At 45.2% G+C, this 23,396-nt stretch overlaps 1 protein-coding gene across 1 annotated transcript in view; it reads right to left on the reverse strand.

Annotated features, from left to right (window-relative positions):
• TMEM260 (transmembrane protein 260) overlaps positions 1 to 23,396 on the reverse strand; it is a 64,100-nt gene that overhangs the window by 16,344 nt on the left and 24,360 nt on the right. The window contains exons 2-4 of the mRNA XM_036384291.2: positions 16,616 to 16,892; positions 11,606 to 11,637; positions 10,614 to 10,762 (exon numbers count right to left, since the gene is read on the reverse strand). Of these exons, the coding sequence (XP_036240184.1) occupies positions 10,614 to 10,762; positions 11,606 to 11,637; positions 16,616 to 16,892 (458 nt within the window). The remainder of the gene's footprint in view (positions 1 to 10,613; positions 10,763 to 11,605; positions 11,638 to 16,615; positions 16,893 to 23,396) is intronic.

A 23,396-nucleotide genomic window follows, 5' to 3' on the forward strand; every position in this document is an offset into this window, starting at 1 on the left:
ACCCAAAGCTTAAAGATTATCCCAGCTATGTGGGACACAGGACACCTCTGCTCACCAAGCAGAGCAGGGTCAGGAGCACAAACTAAGCACAGCCCACAGACCCGTCTGTCCACAGAATCATAAAAACAATCATAGAATGGCTTAGCTGGGAAGGGAACTCAAAGATCATCCTGTTCCAACCTAAGCCATGGGCAGGGACACCTTGGCTTATTGTCCAACCTGGCCTTGGACACTTCCAGGGATCCAGGGGCAGCCACAGCTGCTCTGGGCACCCTGTGCCAGGGCCTCCCCACCCTCACAGGGAACAATTCCTTCCAATATCCCACCTAGCCCTGCCCTCAAGCAGTGGGAAGCCATTCCCCCTTGTCCTGTCACTCCAGGCCTTTGTCCAAGTCTCTCCTCATCTCTCTTGGAGCTCTTTTAGGTTTTGCGAGAGTCTCTAAGGTCTCCTTGGAATCTTCTCCAGGCTGAACAACTTTCCCAGGAAAGTCATGGGAAAGCCAGGCTGCTGAGCCCACTCTGTGACAGCCCATTTCATGCATGGAGCACTGAGCTCCTCCAAGTGCCACGGATGTCAAAAAACCAAACGGGAACGTGCTGCATTCTTGAAGAATAGCAAGAAAACAGCTTTGGGAAGTGCAAGCTGGAGACCACAGACCTGCCTGTCCACAGAGTCATAAAAAAAATCATGGAAGGGAACCTAAAGATGATCCTGTTCCAGCCTAAGCCATGGGCAGGGACACCTTCCTCTAGACCAGGTCGCTCCAAACCCCATCCAACCTGGCCTTGGACACCTTCAGGGATCCAGGGGCCCACTAAGCTCCTCTAAAATACAACAGATGTAAAAAAAACCAAACAGGAATGTGCTGCATTCTTGAAGAACATCAAGAAAACAGCTTTGGGAAGTGCAAGCTGGAGACCAAGAGTTTTTCTGCAGGCTCTGCTATCAGCAATGGAAGGGATGGATTTGTGAGTTTGCTGATTCAGAGGGACACTGTCAGAAGTGGAAGCAATCAGAGCAGGTATCTCCAGAGGAGGATGAAGAGCACCTGGCAGAAGAAATGCAACAGTCCACAGTGCAAAGCAACACCAGCAGGACAAGTAGAAATTAATCCCAGGCTATTGTCAGCATGATTTTGGGGCGAAATTAAATCAATCCCGCCCTGCAGCAGGGGTAGCATGGTTATACAGCTCATTTTGATCAACATGAAGGTCTCCATGCTCTCCTGCCTCTGCAGCCTCTTGGAATTCTCCAGCACAGAGTGACAATGTGCCCACAGCTCTCCTGCCTCAAAGCCAAGATGACCTCAAATGACACACTGTCCAAGGAGGTGACAAAAAACCTCAGGCATGGACAGCTCAGCTCACCCACACCACTTTGGACCAAAGACCAACCTAAAGGCGGACAAGACACTGATGGGTGTTCAGTGGTGCAAGGCAGAGTGAGATGAAAGAACTCTCCAGAGAAGGCACAAAAACGAGAGCAAAATAAAGATGGGAAAAACTGAAAAAGCAAAGGGATGGGACAGAGCTTTGAAACTGAGGTCGAGAAGTCCAAAGCCAAGAAAGATTTTTTTCCCCATCCCTGGGAAGGGTTCCATGGCAGGTTGGATGGGGATTGGAGCAGCCTGGTCTAGTGAAAGTTTGGAAAGGGATGAGCTTTAAGATCCTTTCCAACCCAAGCCATCCTGGGATTCTGTAATTCTCTAAAAAGCATGAAAAACTCTGCAATGAGCACAGTGCAATCTACAGCTGCAGATGTTGGTGAAAATTTACACAAGGAAGCAGGATATTAGGGAGCCAGAAGATAATGGCTGCCTTAATTGCAGGCACAGAGAGAATTCTTGTGGTTAAGACAGAGCATTTTGTGGAAGAAGGTTAATTCAAGAGCTAAAGGAGACCTCCCATAAGTCCAGCAAGAGCTCAGCAACCCAGTGACCAATGTGGAGACAGAGGGAACAAGATGAAGAGGTCACTTCTTGTGTGGAAGTTAAGAAGTTTTTTGCAGCACATAGTCACTTGTCTCACCAAAATCAAACACCAGGCCTGCCACTGACAATGCAAATATTTCCTGCAGTGAAGCCCTGCTAGGCAAGAAGGAACCACAGAGCCTTTGGGCTCTGCCACCCTGCCTGGAGCCCCACATTCTGCAATCTGCACTGGCTGGAGGCTTCCCATGAGTGCCATGGCTGGGAGAAGGAAACATTTGGGTTTTTTCCTGAAAATACCTTCTACATTGTCCTTCTTCTCAACAGCACAGCAGGACTGCAGAGCAGAGAGCAGCAGAAAATTATCCCCACTCAACTTCTACTTGTGCTTCTGTCTTTAAACACTTTAAACACCGTCTTTATTTTTCAAATAGAGTTGAGGTGCTACAAAACATGGCAAAGACACCCAGCAGCTGAATCCTCAACTGCTTCATGGAAAAGCAACATCTTAGGAGATCTTTATCCCAAAATTTTGGGGAGCAGGGAGGGTAGATGGCTGCTCCCCCAAATCCAGCTTGTTTCCCCACTCTTTGGGCCCAGTATGAGAAAGAACAACTCCAGCACACAGGAGCCAGCTCATGGAAGAGGAAAATAATTGAAGCCATGGCAAAACTGGGAAAGTCTTCACGACCATCACCCAAAAACTCACTCAGAAGGGACAGAAAGAGTCAGCAAAGGAGAGGTCACACAGTCCTTTCTGAGAAATATTTTCCCATGGCATCCCTAAACATAAAAGGAAAAGACTAAAAAAAAAATTATGATTTTGTTTTCCTTTTGAAGCATGCAAGTGAAAGAATGTGCTGTTGGGCCTCAGCTCCAAGGATGCAAGCAGCAAGAATTTGCCTTAATCAGGACTGTTTTAGCTACAAGTTTTTATTAAGAGTTTGCAGGAACATTTGAGAAAACTGAAATTAAATATATTAACCTGATTTGTTTTTTTTCAATTATAGTTTTTAGCTTCTCATTTGTTGGCAAACACTAAAACATGTAAGATTGCAATTTAAAATTTAGCCTTTCCTTTAAGTTTGGTAAAATTTTCCTTTAGCCAAGGTTACAAGTCATATGCCTTTACAAAAAAACTCTACCAGCATTTTTACTTTTTATTTATAAAACAACAGTAGACATTCTATATTTAATAATTCCCCAAAATGTATTAAATGATCAGCATAAAGCTACACATGGATGGGAACTGGAATTTAATTAAAATGTTTTCATTAAATGCAATCTTCAGTGCACTGGATTCATTAAGAAAAGTAAGATAATTGGAATGGTTTATATTTGAAGCTGATGTATTTAACACTGGCAACACCTATCTGTACCTAGTGAAATAAGCTGATTATTTCTGCCTTCTTTTCTCTCCAAAACTTTACAGGCAGGAGATCTTAGCCTTGCATCTTTCATTTATTTTTTTTTTTGGCAGTAAAGTAAGAAAAACTCTCTTGATTTTTAAAATCTCCACTAATTAACTAAATAATGGATTTTTTAAAAATTTCTGTCTGTCCCTGCACCTGCAGATAGTGACCCTGATATCAGTGGTTCCTTGTTCCCTTCCACAGACTCCAAGTACATCACCAGCAACCTCTGTCTCTTTGCAGTAGCAAAGATACATTCCTTCAATGTATTTTTATTTCAAAGCAGTGCACTAAAGAGTTAATATTTTGAATTTAAAAGGTTTTGCTTGTTAATCAATCAATTAAAAAAAAAAAAAACAACTATTTTTTTGACGAGGCTAAACAGAAAGGGACACAGAAGACTCAACAACCAAGCTTCTCACTGATAAATTTTAAGCGTGCACGAGCATCGGCGCTGAAATAGAAGAATTATTTAAAAATTAAAATCCAAACAGGAGTTTAGAGTTTAAGTAACAATAATTATCCCCCAAAACCCCAATCCCTCTGGGTTTGCCTGCCTCTTAGCCACAAACACTCCATGACAAAAGGCGGTGTCTCTTGCTCTCAGCGCTGAAGAGCCAGCTCAGGTACTACAGGGAATAGCAAACCAGATTTTATTCTTCCTCAAGGACCTGGAGCTCAATAGCCACTTAAGCCCTGCCCGCAGCAGGAGGAGGAGGAAGGAGAGCAGGGCTTGGCTCATCTCTCCTGGTTGAGTCCCATGGTCACAAGGAGTGAAGGGAAAAGAGACTGAGCAAAGAGGAAGAGCCACCATCAAATAAAACCAAACCAGTCTGGTCACAACCAGCTGCTGCCCTTGGTGTGAAACAGGACTTCAGCATCCCACAGCTCCAGCATTCCCACACACCCATGATTTCTGGGATAGGGGTGAGCAGGCAGCACCCTCACCTCCCACCACATGCATGGAATGCCTCACACCCAGCCAGGGACTGCCACCACTTCCTGACTTTTCTTTCTTGTAGTTATTTTATTGAAATGCCAGTTTGGAGAGGGGATGGTCCAGGGTGGTAAGGAGTGCTGAGCCAGTGAGGATTTTGGCAAAGGGAAGCTGGTCCTTGCACCCTCTCACACACGTCCTTCCTGGACTGGAGGTGTCCAGTTGGGACACAACCTCTTAAGGATATTGTCTCTGCCCATTCCTTTGGAAATGTGGACCTGTGAAGGTCACCAGCATGTGCAAGAGGCATCTTGCACCCCACCCCTTGTGTCCTGGGGCCAAGTCACCTTGGATCCTCTTGCTGGGAGGATCAAAGTGCTCTGGGATGGCAGCAAGGTCGTCCTTTGGACAACAGGGATGGGAAGAGCCCCCCGTGACAACTTGTCAGGGGAGTGAGGAATGAGACATCCCAACCTTACACCTTGTATGCTCCAGGATGTCCATCACCACTGGAGCAGAGCCTGCCTGCAGCAGCCCCTTGCCAAGGAAGTCTGGTATTTAACTTCAACACCTCCATGCCAAGCTATTCCAGAGCAGCTCAACGAGTTGCTCATGACAGATCTATAAAATGCACACAGGGCTGCGCTGCTTTAAGAAATATCACCCCATACTCACATTTGAGTTGTACAAACTGTGCTTCCAGCCATTACAAATGAGAAATTCTCTCCTGGTGTCTTTGCAAGTGCAAGGGGTGTATTAGTTCAACCCATTATTTGATTCACAATCCTTGGAAAATAGATACACCTTTATCCCAGGCTCCTGTAATAACCAGCGCCTGCTTCCAGCAGCCAAAAAACCCCAACCCGCAGTAGGAGCCGACTTGAGCTATTTAAATGTTTTATAAGTTGGCTTTTTTTTTTTTTTGGGTAATTGCAGAAACTTTTCCTAATCTGACATTTGTTAAAACCCCTTATTAGAAATTATGCAGCCACAGAAAAAAAAAAAAAAAAAAGAAAGAAAAAAAAGGAGCGGGGTGGGGGGGCGGAAAGGAAGGAGTTGAGGGGGGGAAAAAAAAATAGAATAAAATATAAAATAAAATAAAAATGAGCTGGCTTCACAATTACCAAGTCAGCCCATGCAGCCCTTCGCTATTGTACGAGTGGCATAAACCCCCCGGCGGCCTATCAGCTCCCTGGCAGGCAGGGGGCTGCGCTATTCAAAGCGAGAGATACAAGCTGCAGGGCAAAAACCTGGCAGCTCCCATCTGACCCCCCAATCCCCGGCTGGTGACAGCTCCAAGCTCCATGGCAAATTAGCCCTTCTCACATTACAATTGCAGGAGACAGATTCCATTAGCGGTATCTGAAATTGAGTGGAGAGCTGCTCCGTTATCAGACTTGACTCATAAGCGCCGCTATTAATCAGAGCTATGATAGCATTTATATATTTCAAGCTATCTGCCGCCGCTGTGATATTCTGCTACAAAGGGTTGATGGGACTTAGGGAAGGGAACAATGGAGCTTTCTGGCAAAAGCAGAGTAAATCAAGAAAGTCTGTGACTTCCGCACATTCTGAAGGGATTGCGGTTTACATAAATTTTCTCCCAATTGGAGATTGAGCTCTTCCTCATCTTACACATGGGATTTAGTTGTCACTCAATGGTAACAGCTGTGAAAAGGTGAAGCGGCCCACCGCTCAGAATATTGCCTCCGCTTTTAAAGCAATTAACCCATGAACAGGAGGATACCTGGTGATATCAAAGGGATTAAGCCAGGCAGTGCATTATTAACATTTCCTTGAACTAATTCTAACTCTGACTAGCTGTCAGAAAAGACTCTTCAGTCTTTTAAAAAAAAAAAAAAAAGAGTTTTTTTGCCCTGCTTTTTCTTTCTGCCCCCCCCACCACCACCACCACCCTTTTCAAAATGAAGCAGAGTTACTGCAGCCTCGTGTGCCTACTTTGGAGCCAAATGCAAATGAACAGATTTGGCAGCGTCTTCAAACAGACTGAACTCAGCGCCGGTTTATTCTGGGGACAAGTGGGGAAAAAAAAATAAAAACAGATATGTGATCAATTAGCCAGAGGTCACGGCAGATTTTCTCAAAGCAAATTAGTACCTGAGTGCATTCCTTTCTTCTCTCCCACCTAAAACTTTGTAACTACTCCTCACTAAGCACAGCTGCTTCCCAGACGCCCAAGACGCTCCTGCTGTGCTACAACAGAGATAATCTACGATAATCTGTAATCTGGAAAAATCCAAACACACCCTCTAAGGAGATTCCTCCTTCCCCAAAGCCCAATTTCTTCATTTCCCACTCTGGTTGAGCAGGCACTGACTCCTCTCTCGTCCCTCCATCTTCCCCAAGTCATGTCCACAAAAAAAGGGGTCAAACTGTTCTCAGGGATGAATTCTGCTCTGGCAAACCCGTGCACCCAGGGACATGGGCATTTCCTCACTCACCAGGGACAGAAGACAACTTTTCCCAGCACTGGGCAGTTGTAAGGGAGTATCAGCCATGGGGTCCCTCTGGGATGGCCATGAAGGTCAGGGATCCTCCTGGTCCTCCTTAGGGACCTTCCCACAAGAGCTCCAGGACACACATCCTGGGAGCCAGAAAACTCAGTGCCATCAAGAGGGTCAAGTGGCACTTCTAAAACATCCCTATGATTTCAAAATGATGGAATAATTTTGATGATTTCATTATCTAACATGCCTAATTCTCCTTTTTGCTGGCGGCGGGAGAAGAGCTGGCTCTGGGTTTTATATATAGCCACAGTTTGTTGCCTGGAAGGTTTAGTGGGCAGGGAATACACATATATATTTAAAATCTATGTTTGTATAATGTATTAGTACCAAAGTTAATATGATACCCAGAACAGCAAACCAAAGAGATGTGAATTGCTTAATTTAATCCAACGTCTTCCCCCTTTTCAAAACCCTGTGTCCAACTCAGCCAAAATAAAGCTGGCAAAAACTTCCTACAAATACTTGGGCAATGACAGCATTTACTCTACTACTGCCTCTGCAATAAAGCAGCTTTGTTTGTTCAGAAACCCCAAAACAGCCAAACTATGAAAGGTATAGACTGAAAAAAAAATGCACTTAGAGCAGGGGAAAGCTTCCTATTTCTCTTTGCAGCAGAGAACGCAAAGAATGCCTCCCCTGTGCAGAAAATGACACTTTGGCAATCATATTATAAGAAGATAATTGGTTTACTTTGTAAACTTGCTATGCTTTGCCTCCCACAGTAAAACAAATAAATAGTTGTTTAAAGAAACAATCCTACAGCCGCACTCGCTGAGTCCTAAAAACATAAAGCATCTCCCCCCTCCTTCAAAGCAAAGAAGAATTATTTGCCTCAGTTATAAGCAGTCCGAGAGAACTCTTTGTAAATGGCATTTTACGATAATTACAAGCAATTTATTAAGACTGTGCAGAGGGGGGGAAAAAAATCCATACTTGAGAAGTAACTCAAAGGAGAAACAGGCTCGTTCAGCGATAGTCTGGATTACTGACAAAAAGCCTTTCTGCATCAATGTGCTGTGATATAATTTTGCTTTGAGAACAACAATCCAGGCTTAAAAAAATGTAATTAAATGAGTAATATCATATATTATAACACAATAAAATTAACAAACAGACGTGATGCGGCGGCCTCTTCCTCTCGACCCCAGTGCGGAGCATCCCGCCAGCCATCACCTGGCAAAGGAGAAATCTGCTCAAGGAATAAATTCCACCCTAATCCCACACGTGCCACAACATCCCAAACACCACAGAGGGAAGGCACCACGACTCTTCTCCTCAAGCAATAAAATCATCCCGACCTGCCGAGGAATAAACTCCGGGAAATGACTCAAACAAAAAGAATCAATGGGGAAATTAATTTAAAAATAAAATTTTAAAAAGGGAGAGATTTGCTGTATGGGGATGCTGGGAGGGAGGGAGGGAGGGAGGGAGGCACGGGGTGTGAGGGTAAACAGCAACGCTGCCCGGCTGGCGGGGAGAAAAGAAAGGTTTTAGAGGTTAAGTTCAGGTCAGACGACAAATGAAATCGTAACAACCCAACTGACATTGTATAATGTCTTCTTCACTGGATCAATAGGGCAGCGTCAGCCCCATTTCCATAGAGATGGCTTCCTCCCCGCTGGAGGGTGGCTATTGTTTGAGCAGGCAGATTTGCCACTTGAACCGCGTTGCTCCCGAAGGATGCGTACTTCATCAATTATTTGTACTCCTAACATCTACATATTTTCATATTAACATCCACGTTTCACACGGCGAGAGGAGCAGGTGCTGATTCTGCCACTGGTACCTCGTAGGGGTCACCCCACCAGATAATTTTATTGAAACACAAAAATAAGGGGGGATTTGATAGACCCATTTTAGTCCCTTTGTGAGGACGGACAAACACGGTTTAAAACACACCACATCACACTCAGACAGCTACAGCTTCAAGCAGACAGTGCCAGTGAACACTTTCTAATATTTTTCTTTTAAATAAATAAATAAAAAAGCAATAATTTTTCTTTTTTTTTGCCAAATCAATGTTCCAAAAAATAAATCAATTTTAAGGTGCTTGAAATGAAAAATGTAACATTGTAATGTGGAAATAAAACTGACCTTACAATTATTAAAAAGAGCAACAAAACAATCACTGTTAGGCTGAATAATTGATCCTGTCAGTATCTGTGGAATAATTTCTGTAAGTCTTAATAGTTTTTATCATCTCTCACTTGCACGTTTTCCGTTCCTTCATGCGAATTCTAAATTTGACAGAAGCGCAGTCTTCCAAATCCAATTAAACACCAACAAAACACCTAAACCTTCAGAAGTGCTAAAGTAATTCCCAAAATAATTCTCAAATTTAGCCTGTCATTTCTCTCCTGTATCCTTATTTCTCAAAAGAAACAATTGCACCATTTCCAAAGCACAAAGCGGGCACCCAAGGAACTGTCACACACGAACTAAAAACAGGGGAAGATCTTCCAAATAACTGCAATAATGGGAACAACCATCATTAAAAAAGAAATCAGAACCAAATATAGAAAACCTTTAGCAACTCCTTGCAGGAGTTTTTAACAGAATGGAGTTGTGCTGATGCTCCACCGAGCACTGTGCACGGGAGGGCAGCGCCACTTCCAGCTTCCCAAATAGGCTGTGAAATACAGGATATTAAATTAAATAATGCCGACTTAATTACATGTATTACCCACCAGTGAAAGCAATCACTTTACATGCCTACAGAAATATTTAGGAACTACTCAAGCAATTCCAGTAGGTGTGCTTTGGAGCTGATGCTACATGCAAGGTGATGTGCTAAAAAGCAACTCCTTTGCAGCAGAGAAAGATGGACCCCGTGGAACAAAGTTTAAGCAAGCTCAGGGCTTGCTTAATCTCAGAATCTGCCCGCCACCACCTCCCCATTTATTCCTGCTTTTATTTCTAGGTTGCTGGGAAGGTTTCCCTGAGGGGTGGCTCTGGAAACGGGTGGGAGAAAAGGGCTTTTGTCAAAATAATCCTGGTCGGGAAGTGCCCCGTCTCATCCCGGAGCGCCCCGATACCACTCGCAGCCTCGAAACGTGCCCTATTTTCCCTGCAAAAAGAACATCAGAAATTGTTTATATGGGTTGCCATAATCCTCTCAAATATGGGTCAGGCTGAGGTTAAGAGCAGCCAGAACTTGCACATCAAAGACGAGCAGGGTTAACAAAAACCCCACAACCACGTGAGCATCCCGATTGTTCCCTGTCATCCCAAGGTTAGAGGTGCGGAGAGGAGGCTCCGGACATCCCCCCCCTGAGCCCGGAGCTGCTCCAGGGAAAGGCAGGGATGCTCTCCCTGCTCCTTGGGTACCACGGGCAGGCAACTGCCCATCCACCTCCGCCGGGAGCTGCAATTAAAGCAAGTTCACGGTTTCCCGATAGGTGAAGCTCATCCTGTTAATTTAAACAGACCATCTGCATCTTTCGAGAACGACAAACTTCATTAGTTCTGGTTAGTTAAACCGAGCGGTGATTTGTGATAATGAGCCTGAACAACCTGTCACGGCTGGGCAAGGGAAAGGGCGCACTTTTTATTATTGCTATTATTATTATTTAACAGAAAAGAAAAGGGTGGGGGGGGGAAATAAAAAGAGGGGGGAGGCTTTTGTGCGGGAAAGAAGGTCAAATTCAGATTAAGTTGCTGTTAGGTTAATCAGAGGAACTAATTAGGGAAGGGCGGGGGGGAACGCTGGTCCAAAGGCCAGTGGGGAGCAGAGGGAGCCTTCGGGAATGTCCCGAGCCGCCGGGGAAGCACCACGAAGCCAAGGAAAAAGCACCCCTGAGGACTTTACCTGAAAACCGTGCAAAAAAGCAAAGAGGCAGCAGCTGCTCCCACCAAGCCGCAGAGGAGATTGACTCGGAAGGCGGGGGAGCCGCTGGGCAGCCCCGTGGCTGCTTTGGCCAGCAGCGTGAACAGGGGATAGCCAGGAGGGTGGGCGACCTAGGGACAGAGGGACACGGGGTTGGAAAGGGGGGAGAGGCTGGGAATGGGAGCAGGGCAGCCCCAAGCAGCTCTGCTCCCCGAGCCACCCTCAGTGCCCATCCCAACCCTCGGTACCCATCCCAAATCCCTGTGCCCATCCCAAATCCCTGTGCCCATCCCAAACCCTGGTACCCACCCCAAATCCCTGTGCCCATCCCAAACCCTGGTACCCATCCCAACCCCACCAAGGTTTTTTCCTCAGTGGATCTGGCTCCACGCCTCGCCCATAATAATGAGGCGGCGAGGAAAAGGAGGTGCCACGTTTCATTAGCGTGCCTTAAAGGACTCCTTGTTTGGGTTCACAGTATATTAGGGTCATTCAAAAGGCTGTTGTTTTGTTTTTTTTTGCCCCTTTTTTTTTTGTTGTTTTTGTTTTTTTTTTAAAAAGCAGCTTCTCAACTATTTTATTGGTTAGCAAGTTGAAAGACCACACTGCTATCGGATTACCACCGCGCTGACAGTCCTAAGGTCTTGCCTAAAGGGATCATGCACCATAATAAAGTTTATTAAATAATAAAACTTATTAAAATTGTTAACCCGATTTATTTTATTCTCCCCAGCTTATACAAAATTTGGGTTGATAATAAGCCAGCTACTGTATATACAGTAAAGCCTTTGCTTTATAATTTAGTTTAATTGGATTTAAAACTTGAAGTAAATTGTCGCGTGCTGTACTTATAAGTTAGTAAAAACTGTGGTTTGAAAATAAATTAATCTACTTTACTCCATGCTTAATTAAACTTCCTTAATTCCTAAAACTGTTAATGAGAGCATTGATTAAACAATAAAACTAATACTTACTCCAAGCTCATATGCGGCTGTGATCAGCTCCCCTGTGAAAAAATAATGTAAAACCAATAATTACTATTAGGAAATGACACTCCTCCAAAGTTTTCAAAATCCAAATGCTTGCATTGGGGTTTTGCATTAATTTGACTGGATAAAACTGTAAATCTGTGGAGATTTAACAGCATGAAATTTTCTAAGAATATTTTCTCCCTCTGATGTCATTGCACAAAATATCTTTTGTATGTTTTTCGTGAGACTTTTATGAACAGATAAGTGAAAATATAGGTAGGCTTGGGCAAAGAATGGCCTGAGACACTCAAAATGCAGACATTTGTGTGTGTGTATTTTTAATTTAAAACCATCTGACTCAATAACTTTCAAGCACTACAGTTTGCAACGCTTAAGCTGCATTGTCTGTTCAACAACCCAGTTGTTTGTCATAAAAAAAATCATAGAAACCAACACAAAACCAGAGCTTTACAGCTTTTAAAGAGGAAAAACATAATCACTGATCGTGCAAATCTGCATCCATTTATCTGGGAAGGTTGCTCTCCCTTGATGCTAAAGCAATTCTGCTTCACAAGTAATTCTTTTACCTGTCAGTGGATGCTGCACCCAGCTTCCAATAGAAACAACATTAAGGTTTTGCATTTTGTTTGTATTTTAAGCCAGGACAAATAGCTGCCACAAAAAAACCCCACATTAGCAGAATAGTTGGCATTTTTAGAGCATTTGACACTGAAGCATTTTGCAGCAAACTCTCCTCAACAACGTACATGGAATATATTCAGTGAGCACAACGCATTCAGGGAGAAACAAAATTAAAAATATACAGCTGGTTTTCCTTCTTTCCCTCAAATTTCATAATCCAATTTTACTGGTTCTAATAATTTTGCAAGCACCAAGGTCATGGCAGCATTGTTAGATGGGAAAGACACAAATGAAGGGTGCTGGTGGCTTTAAATGCTAAATTAACAATATTTTAAATTTCTGTACAGTCACATCCTCACCACGCCACGCAAAGGGGGGTGGGGGGATTGTACAAATGGCACCTTTAAATCCTGACACCAGGGTTTAAAGTAAAATGCAGTAAATGCTGCATTTTAAAATGAAGATTCAACCCATTACTGCTGCTGGCAACTCCTGCAGAATTAGAGCTGTTGGCTGGCAATGACTGGAGCCAAACCTGCCACTTCCTGCACCAAAACCTCTCAGACATGGAGTTCCCTGCACTTGCAAACACTGCTATTCTTATTTTAGGAAAATTTCACCCTAAAACAGCCCCCAAGAAGTGGATGCAATGGGAAAACCATCCATCCCAATTCTGAGCCCTTCAGAGTTCAGCAGCTCCAACATTTCCAGGGCACAGCAAGGCTGGGAAGGGACAAATCCTCCTGCACACAGCAAAGGATGGTGACAATAAAGGAAACCCTAAATTTGGCACTGGGGGGTTCCCCAGTGTGCAGCAGCTGGTGATGCCCACCACCCACCACATCCCAGGGATGCTGCTCCACTAAAATCCTCCTGGGATGCAGCAATATGTGCACCTAAAAAAGCAAAAATTTAACTTCATTCACATTGCTGTGACGTTTATATCAAGGGCAAGAATAACCCCAAAGAAACACAGCCACAAATCAACCAAGAAGCTGCAAAAATAATATAAATAAACCACTGGTGGAAGCCACCACCAAGCTTTGAAAGACAACAGCACAACTTTGCCTTGTAAGAATTAAGGAAAAAAAAAACAAAAAGACCTGCAAAAGATCAGCTCACAGGCTGCAGGCCTGTTGAATTCCAGTGGGAAAATCAAAATAAGTACAGAACAGGCACTACTTGGATAAGGTTAATTCTCCACCTCCCACCCACAGACCTGAGCATCCCTTACAGCCTCCATGGGCTGGAGGAGTGAGGAGCACTGATATTAAATACCAAACAACTACAGCACCCCTAAACTAGGTTTCAATGTCCTGTGAGACAGAATGATCATCTTCAAGCTCAAACTGAAATGTTTATTCCCTCCAACTCCACAGGAACAGGAGTTGGACTTGATGATCATTGTGGGTCCCTTTTAATTCAGAATATTCAGTGATTCCTAATGTAAACAAGTTTCTGACCCCCCCATAAAGGTGTTCAGGCAATAGGCCCAATGCTGCCTGAACTCTGCTTTATTCCCAGCAAGTTTGGGAGCTGATGTTTGAAACATCACAGTGAACATCTGGTTGGTTTCTTTTTCTTTTTAAACTTGATTTGATCCCTTTTTAAGCTGTTTTAACATCTGTGGATATTTCTGAATTATAATTCCATCTCCCTCTATTATTCTATCACTCATTTCTTTATTCTAACACTGAGTAACACGAGCAAGCTGCCAGTGGAAATATCAACTGCCTTGGACATTTTTGGATTACTGCAAACTTTGGGAACAATTAAAAATGCAGATAGCTTAAAAAATAAAATAAAATAAAAATTAAAATTAAATAAAATAATAAAAATAATAAAAATAATAAAATAAAATAATAAAAAATAAAAATAAAATAAAAATAAAATAAAAATAAAAAATAAAAAAATAAAAATAAAAACAAAATAAAATAAAAATTAGAATTAAATAAAATAATAAAAATAATAAAATAAAATAATAAAAAATAAAATAAAATAAAATAAAATAAAATAAAATAAAATAAAATAAAATAAAATACAATACTAGGCTCCCTGCCTGGAAACAGATACAGCAAATCCTGTGCTTTTGGTGGCACAAGTTTCAGGCACAGGCAAATCAAACACCTTGAGCAGGACCATGCACAGACATTCCAGCTGAGGCATTCCATGCTCAAGCCATGAGGAAACCAGGGGAATAATGCCCAAAAAAGTCCTGACACTGTGATGGGACACGATGATGGTGGCTGGGACAGGCACAAGGGGACAGCAGGGATGAGCCTGTGTCTGCCCAGTCCCAGTGAACACATGGAAGGCAGGCAGCAAATTTCAAAGAAAATTCAAAAAATAAAGAAATAAGGAGAGACAATGAATGAGGTCACAGTGCTGGTCAGAGGACTCTGTCCTGAGGGATTTCCTCTAACACAATTTTACACAAGGGATCTCCTCTAACACCACAATAACCTGTGGAAAGTGAGGTGAACCCATGTGCTGTTTAGCTGCTTGCTCTGTCTACTGGGATAATTCACATCAAACAAAAAACCAAATCCCAGCATCCAGCCATGACATCATCAGGAGAACCTGCATCCCCCTCTGCAAAGGCTGCTCATGCTTATTTGCATCCCAGAGGGAGAATCCAGGCTCAAGCACAATTAAGAGCCAGGTTCCTGAGGCTTCGTGCAGCATGAACAGCTCAGAGCACAGGGTGCTTTCCACAGACCAAAAAAAAAAAAAAAGGCAAAAATTATCATAAAAGCCAAAATGGTAACAGCTGTAAACATATCAATCATCACATATTAATTAATACACCCAGAAAATGAATGGTGTAAATCATTCATTTACACCATTCATTTGCACCAAAGGAGCAAATCCAGCCCTTTCAGTAACTTGGGAGCAGAAGCAAAAGCCATCAGGATGCACATGGCCAGCCTGGCCAGTGCCTCTCTCCACACATCCTGAGCCTGTAAAATACATGAATCCATTAAAATGCCATTTATTTAGAAGGAATTTCATGCACAGCTTGGATTTGAAAGCACTGGTGACCAGGAGGCACAGCATTAAGCAGAGCCACTGAACTGTTCTGGGATGACACAGAAAGAAAGAATCCTGGACACTTGTTCCATGAAATAAAAATTATCGACATATTCCCAAGAAAAACCAAGCCCTCGCATTTCCAAACCACACAGGCAAAACCAAAGTATTTTTTAAAGCAAGAACAGGTTAAATCAGTAAAACCAGAGGAGAACCAAACAGGAGAACTCTGTCCCCCTGTGGGATCAGCAGCGCCAACACCAAAATTCAGACAGTCTGGCACTGTCAGGAAGCTGCACTTGCAGAGAGGCAGAGCCAAAGATTTCCCTGCTGCACAAGCCTGGGGCAGCACAGCTGGCAGGATGGCACACCTGTCCCCTAAAGCCACCAGCTGTCCCCTGCCTAAATCCTTCTCTGAAAGGCTCAAATGCAGGCAAACCATTATGGAGTGGCCCGAGGGCACCACCCCAGGGGCGTCCTTGCTGTGCTGACCCCACTGGGCCATTGCACACCCCAAAGCAGGGTGTCCCTGCTGCTGCACCCACCTGTGGGGAGCTTTAAATGCACCAACCCCAATGGGGTGAGCACCCCAAAAGTGGCTGCACTGCACCAGTGGCTATGGGGACCTAAGGGACCAGCAACGCCATGGGGTGACAGCAATGCACCCATCCCCATAGGATGAGCATCATTATTGGGTGACAGTGAAGTACCAGCCCCTATAGGATGAGCATCTTTATGGGGTGACAGCAACCCCTGCAGTGACATGAATGCCCCAGTCCCTGTAGGATAACAGCAACCATATGGGGTGAAAATGAAATACCAGCCCCTACAGGATGAGCATTCCTATGGGATGACAGCCAGCCTAATGGGGTGACAGCAATGCACCTGTCCCTATAGGATGAGCATCCTTATGGGGTGACAGCAACACACCCATCCCTATAGGATAACAGCAACCATATCGGGTGACAGTGAACTACCAGCCCCTATAGGATGAGCATCCTTATGCGGTGACAGTGAACTACCAGCCCCTATAGGATGAGCATCCCTGTGAGATGGCAGCAAGCCGATGGGGTGACACCAACGCACCAGTCCCTCTGGAGTGAGCAGCTCTCTGTGGTGAGAACCCAGTGGGGTGACACCGACCCTCCAGGGGTGACACCAACGCACCGGCTCCTTCTGACAGACCAACCCCACACGGGTGACACTGATGCACGAGCTTCTGTGGGGTGACAGCAGCCCCGTGGGGTGACAAGGATGCCCCGGTCCCTGAGGGCTCGTCCCCCCCCGCCCCCCGCCATGCACCGGCCGCTACGGGCCGAGGGTCCCCACCCGGTACATTACCCGCATCCCCGCCGGGCAGGGAGGGCGGCAGCGTGGCCGTGTAGAGAGCAGCCACGGCAGCGCCCAGGGCCCCGGCGGCTCCTCCCGCCCCATTCCCGATCCCGATCCCAATCCCGGTGCCGGGCCGGCCCGGGCCTGGGCCCCGCACCCATGTGCGCCGCCACCTTCCGGGTTCGGCCGGGCTGTACCATCCACCGCCCCGCGGGGGGAGCACCCCTGTCCCGCTCGCCGTCTCGCTCTCTCCAAAGCGCCCTGCGGGGCTTCTCTTAATACAAATCTCAGATAGAGAACAGAGAGAGCCGCGAACCCGGGGAGGGTGTTCAGCGCGGCCTCCCGATCTCTTCCATCCTCCCCCGCGGACAGGAGTTGGTACAGCCAGAGAGGGCGTGGCGGAGGGTGAGAGCGGCCGGGCGGCCGGGCGGGACCAACGCGCGCGGGGGGGGACGGGCCGAAACCACCGCGGAGATGCGGGGGGGTGGAAGGGACCGGTGTGCGTCCTGTCTTTGCCTTGCTCCCGGGATCGTCCCTTCAGGACGAGGTTTTTTTAAGGATCAGCTCCTTCTGGCCTCTCTCAAATACATCAAAGCCCTCCTCGGACAGTGCTGGCTGCAGGCTGCACCCCCTCCACCACAGCCCCAGTGTGCCCATACACAAATAATAAAGATTTAACCCGTGGATGGGATGGCACAAGATGCTGGTGAAGGGAAAGATTGAAGATGTCAGCGCAGGGATTATTAAAAGCGGCGATTCCCGCTGTGGGAAGCAGTTAAGGAAGGCAAATAGCATCCCGAGACCTATCGATGGAGGACTAAAACACATCCGTGGAAATCATTATGGGATTGTACCAAAGAGCGGCGAGGCCGTACCTGCAGAATTGAGACAGATTAAAGAGAGGCTTTTGAATACAAATGAAAAAAGGTATAGGAGAGGGTAACAAGGATAATAAACAGCCTTATGGATTAGATCTAAGTGGAGACGTTAGAAAATTAGGTTTGCATTTATTAAGGAAAAAAAGAGCAGGATTAAGGGCTGACACAACGGAGGGAACGTGTGTGGTGTTCCAGGGCTGGAGAAGGGCCCCGCTGAAACAGCAGCACAAAACCCCTGGAAGGTGAAACCAAGGGAGGCATTCAGGGAATTCCGGGGTCCCCAGCACAGGAGGGACATGGACCTGCTGGAGGGGGTCCCGAGGAGGCCACCAAGATGATTTGAGGGATGGACGCCCTGTGCTGTGAGGAAAGGCTGGGGGTGCTCAGAGGAGGCTTTGGGGTGACCTCGCTGGGGCCTTCCAGTACCTGAAGGGGCTCCAAGAGCTGGAGAGGGACTTCTTACAGGAGCATGGAGTGATAGGACAAGAGGGAATGGCTTCATACTAGAAGAGAGTAGGTTTAGATGGGATATTGTGTGGTGTTGTGAGGTCCCTGGGACAAGGTGAGAGATGAGAATTTGACTCCATGTTCTCAGAAGGCTGATTTATTATTTTATGATATTATATTAAAATAAATTATATACTAAAACTATACTAAAGAAAGAGAAAGGATACATCAGAAGGCTAGAAAAGAATGATAATGAAAGCTCCTGACTGACTCCTCAGAGTCCAAAACAGCTGATGGTGATTGGTCATTAATTAAAAACAATTCACATGTTTGGATAAACAATCTCCAGACCACATTCGAGAGGAGCAAAACATGGAGAAGCTGAGGCTTCTCATCTTCCCAGGAGAAGAAATCCTGGCAAAGGGATTTTTCAGAAAATATCACAGCGACAATATTGGGAAGAAATTGTTCCCTGTGAGGGTGGTGAGGCCCTGGCACAGGGTGCCCAGAGAAGCTGTGGCTGCCCCTGGATCCCTGGAAGTGTTGATCCCATGAATGTTCTTCAAGAATGCAGCACGTTCCCGTTTGGTTTTCTGACATCTGTGGTACTTGGAGGAGCTCAGTGCTCCATGCATGAAATGGGCTGTCACAGAGTGGGCTCAGCAGCCTGGCTTTCCCATGAGCTTCCTGGGAAAGTTGTTCAGCCTGGAGAAGATTCCAAGGAGACCTTAGAGACTCTTGCAAAACCTAAAAGAGCTCCAAGAGAGATGAGGAGAGACTTGGACAAAGGCCTGGAGTGACAGGACAAGGGGGAATGGCTTCCCACTGCCTGAGGGCAGGGCTAGGTGGGATATTGGAAGGAATTGTTCCCTGTGAGAGTGGGGAGGCCCTGGCACAGGGTGCCCAGAGCAGCTGTGGCTGCCCCTGGATCCCTGGAACTGTTCCAGGCCATCTTGGATGGGGCTTGGAGCAACCTGGGATAGTGGAAGGTGTCCCTGCCCATGGCATAGGGTGGAATGAGATGGGTTTTGAGGTCCCTTCCAACTCAAGCCATCCTGTTATTTTATGAATTTAGACAAGCTCTGTGCACTCAACTGGGCTGTACAGAAAAGATGAAGTTTCCACCCACTCAGAAGTCACTGGTGTTGGAGGCTGTGAGCACCACCTGGGCCCAGCAGCTGCCTCCCATCCCAAAGGGAACCTCCCAGCTCCGTGGTGACCCAGAGCTTCCAGGGACCCAACTCCTTGACAGGTTTCTGCCCTCATTGGCTGAGCACCATCGGGGAGAGGAAAAAGACACGTTCCAATCCTCCTCCAGCCATTGTCACTATGGAAATGAGCGGGGTCATTGTTCCCGTGCCCGTTGGGGCTCCTAAAATGTAATTTTAGCAGCAAAGTGCGCAGCCTGTGTGTGAAAGCAGGCTGGTGGCGAGGCTCTTTATCCGGAGCGTGGCTTTTTTCTTTGCCGTATTTTTCCTTCTTTGTGTTTCCCTTGGAAAAGGCATCCAAAGACAAATGTGAACCGTGGCTGATTACAATTATATTGATGGGGGAGGTAGCAATTTACGGGCAAATATCGAAACGTGGAAGAATGGCTGGTAATAATAGGGTGAGGACAAACTGTTCTTTAATTGTCCTGCAAGTTGTTTCATATCTTTGTCATGCAGAAGCTGGAACTTTTAGGGTGCCAGTGACAAAGTACTTTGCTGTAATGTGGTAGGGCAGGCTCACAGCAGCCTTTATCTTACTGAATAACTACCACCATTTCAAAGGCTGGGATTACAGGCACACTTTATGTTGAAAAGGGGAATTTACATGTTTCTTCTGTAAGCAGAAATCTATTAATTCGTGAGATTTGCCTCCCCTTTCTTCATCAGCCATGACCCAGGAGTTTGACCAAGACAAGAAGGACATGCAAACCTCCTTTTTTTGTTGTTTTTTAGAGACAGGTAAGATATTTTTTGGCTGTTTTCACCCACGCTCTGGAAGCTGGGAGTTGTCCAAACCCAAGTTAGATTCACCTCATCACAGAGCAACCCTCCAGGCTTTCACAAAGCTTTGAGTGTGTGCTCAACAGCAATTAAAAAAAAAAAAAAAAAAAAGAAAAAGTCTTACTTAAAAAAAAAAAAACCCAAACCACTGGGGCAAGGGGAAAGCCTTTGAAAGACGGCCTCTTGCTACACAGAGTGATTTATTTCTAAAAAATCCTTGGAACTTGTAGCACGAGAGCATACTCTAGTGGCAACCGAGCAAAGAAAGTGCTCTGGTTTGTGCAGTGTCTTGATGGTAAGACACCTCCGACCTTTCTTCGAGAGGCTTTGCTCTCCTATCTCCTCCAGCTCCACGCTCAGTGCTCAGCCCGACAGGAAATACCCAAGGCAGGCAGAGAAAATAAACAGGAACTGCTAGAAGTAATTTTAAAAACACAGCTTGGGATTGTAACTCCCCAAAATGACTGTGTACTTAGAGAGTTGTCTTTTTACCAGGCTCTGTTGCAGATTTTCTCCTGAGAGACACAGTTTAGAGGAGGCAGGAGATAGGAAAAGGGAGAATAATACTTAAAGCAAATTCTATTCACCCATGGCAGTGTCATTACAAACTTGAATGAGCACAGTTATTGCAAATAAATAAAAACAATAGACCAGAACCAGTTTTACATAAGAAAATACTGAAATACCGTTCAATTAGTCCTAAGCTTTAGTTAAACCTTTTCTTTTGCCCATCAGGTGATAAGGTTAATACAGAAAGCACTCAACTGCTGTACTCATGTAACAACAGTCAGCACCCATTTAATGAACTTACACGTACACACATTTAGCAAAGCCTCAATATTGTCAGCACTGGGCTGGCACGGAATTTTAATGGCAAAGTAGCCAGCTCAGACTTCATTCTACACAATATCCCCATGCAAGGAGAGCAGGTCCTCGTGGGGACCACCAACAATACAAAGAAGCACAGCTCCTATGTTTAAACAAGAATTTTGGCAGATTTTCCACTGGCGATGTATGGCTGCCTGCAAAGCATGAGAAAGGAGGTTATGCTGCTTTTATTTGGTCTTAAGTTGATGAATAAGCTGCTTTTTATGACCTGCTTGTTGATGGGGGCAAGACCAGGCTCTCATATCCCAGTTACAGCAACGTGGCTGCACTGGACATGGTGCAGAAGGAGTTTCCAAAGGGAATAAAGTGGAATAAAAGCACACCTGGTCCAGGGAGCATCCTGTTGTCCCTGGACATGTGTTGGAATCCTGGATGCTGAGAATTTTAAACTATCTGTGCTGAAGGGCACAGACCCACAGGAAAGTACTATATTTGACCTGAGGCCATGAAGAAGGCTTCCAAAATTGATTAAAAGAACTGGGATTATGAGTGTGTAGTTTGATTAGAAGTGTGTAATATCAAAGGGTGGAAAATTTAGAGTTTAAGATTTTAGAATATAGCAATATTTATGGAACAAGATGGAAGTTTTAGGGTGGTGGCTGGTTGCTCTTCTTCACCTTCTTCCTTCTTCTCTATGGGTTTGGGTGGTATTTTGTAATTGGACAGAAAAGTCTGCATTGCGGACTTGGAGTGATTAGTTATTGCATTAAAAGTGAAAATAATTTAGGTGCCATTTCTTACTTGGATAGTTTAGCCTTAAAAGACCTTGTAGAGAAAGACAGTTAGCCATTTTGTAGCTTGTTAGTAGAATGCTGTAGAACACAACTTGTAATACAGATAAGAAATAATAAACACCTGAGCCTGAACACAAAATATCTCGAGAGCTTCAGTCCCAACCTTGACAGAGGTAGAAAAAAGAAGCCAAAAACCATCAGACATGGGGTTCTGTTTGCCCCATCCTGCAAAAACACATTTTCAAGGTAGATCCAGCCATCAAGGACATGTCTGGATGTGGCTGGTCACCCAGAGCACATGGGGAAGCTCTGTGCTGGTTCCTTGTGTTCTCCCTGGCCATCCAAGGGACCCAGATTCATGCACTTCACATCCACCAGGAAACCCCCAGTGCCTTGTGAACCCCTCAAAATTCAAAAGAAAGGTAAAGACCTCCCAGGTGAGAGGGGGTCAGAGGTCTGGGAGAAGACAAGGGCTCAGTTCCATGGGAAAACAGACTTGGTTCCACTGCTGCCAGGACAGCTTGTTCTTTGTTTCAAAGCTCAGCTTCATTTTATTCCCCAAATAGGAAAACGGACTGAACTAATTTCCCCATGTTTCTTGTTTCAATTTTTAATTTTAATTTCCCCATTTCTTGTTTCCCACAGTTTTGCACCTTTGTCAGAAAGGCTTCATTGACTTGTAGAAGACTCCAATCTCTTCCTGCACCAGTCTCAGTGGCCTCCCAGCTGATTTTCTGTCACACTGAGCAGTCACAGATCCCACTTGTCTCAGCTGGTTTCCCCAGAACTCTGACATTCATCTCTATGTTTTCACACCTGATTTCCTTGAACTAATATTATTTATTTATCCCTATGCCTTATTGGAAATGCCTGATCTGCACAGTGACTCCACCACCACCTCCCAGATCCTCTTCTCTGGCTGCTGCACCACTTGAGGGCCTTCCTCCCTTCACCCCTGGGCTGCTCCATTACTCTCTGGTAAGTGTTTGGAAAAAGGGAGCATTTTTTACTAATTTACACATCTTCATCCTTGTTTTAATTACAGCTGTAGGAATCAATTTCTAGCCCATACCCTGGTAGCCAAATTCACAGCCTGGCCCAAGAAATGCCCACACACAGCACATGGTTGAAAATCTGTACCAGCAGTTCAGGGTTTCAAACTCGAATTTCTCCATCTGTGCTCACAGCTCCAGTAAAACTCATCAAGGAAATCATTTAGGTAAGAATTTCTCACATTCCATCAGTTCTCTCTGTTTTGTTCCCATTTCTTTAGGCTTCTGTCAGAATTGTGTCAGCTGAGGATCATGCTCAGGGAATTTGCACAAATTATGTCAAGTAGGACAGGAACTGTACCCTCCAAAATTGCTCTCTGTACCTGGTTTCACCTGTGTTTTCCTGCCTGGCCCCACGATATCTTTGTTATGTTCCTCCACTGAACAAATCCGTGGTGCTGCTACCTTATTCTAGTTGGAAATTGATGCAGCTCCAGAGTCAGCTCCAAAACCTGTGTTACCCCACAGGGTTTTTGCATTAATCTCATTCTGGTAAGATTGTGATGGGAACCTTTTCTCCTCTCCCTGTTCTGCATAGATGAGGTCACAGACAAGGGCTGTGGTGTGTTGATAAGTGGCCAAAATGAACTTGTGGAGATGCTGAGCAGCAGGTAATGTGGGAATGGAGGAGAGATGGTGGGCTTGCCTCATCCCTGGAAGTGTCCTAGGCCAGCTTGGACAGGGCTTGGAGCAACCTGGGATAGGGGAAGGTGTCCCTGCCCATGGCAGGGGTGGAATAAGATGGGCTTTAAGGTCCCTTCCAACCCAAACCATTCTGGGATTCTGTAATTCCCATTTCC

This window comes from Molothrus ater, chromosome 6 (genome assembly GCF_012460135.2).
Source record: "Molothrus ater isolate BHLD 08-10-18 breed brown headed cowbird chromosome 6, BPBGC_Mater_1.1, whole genome shotgun sequence".
Classification (NCBI taxonomy): Eukaryota; Metazoa; Chordata; class Aves; order Passeriformes; family Icteridae; genus Molothrus; species Molothrus ater.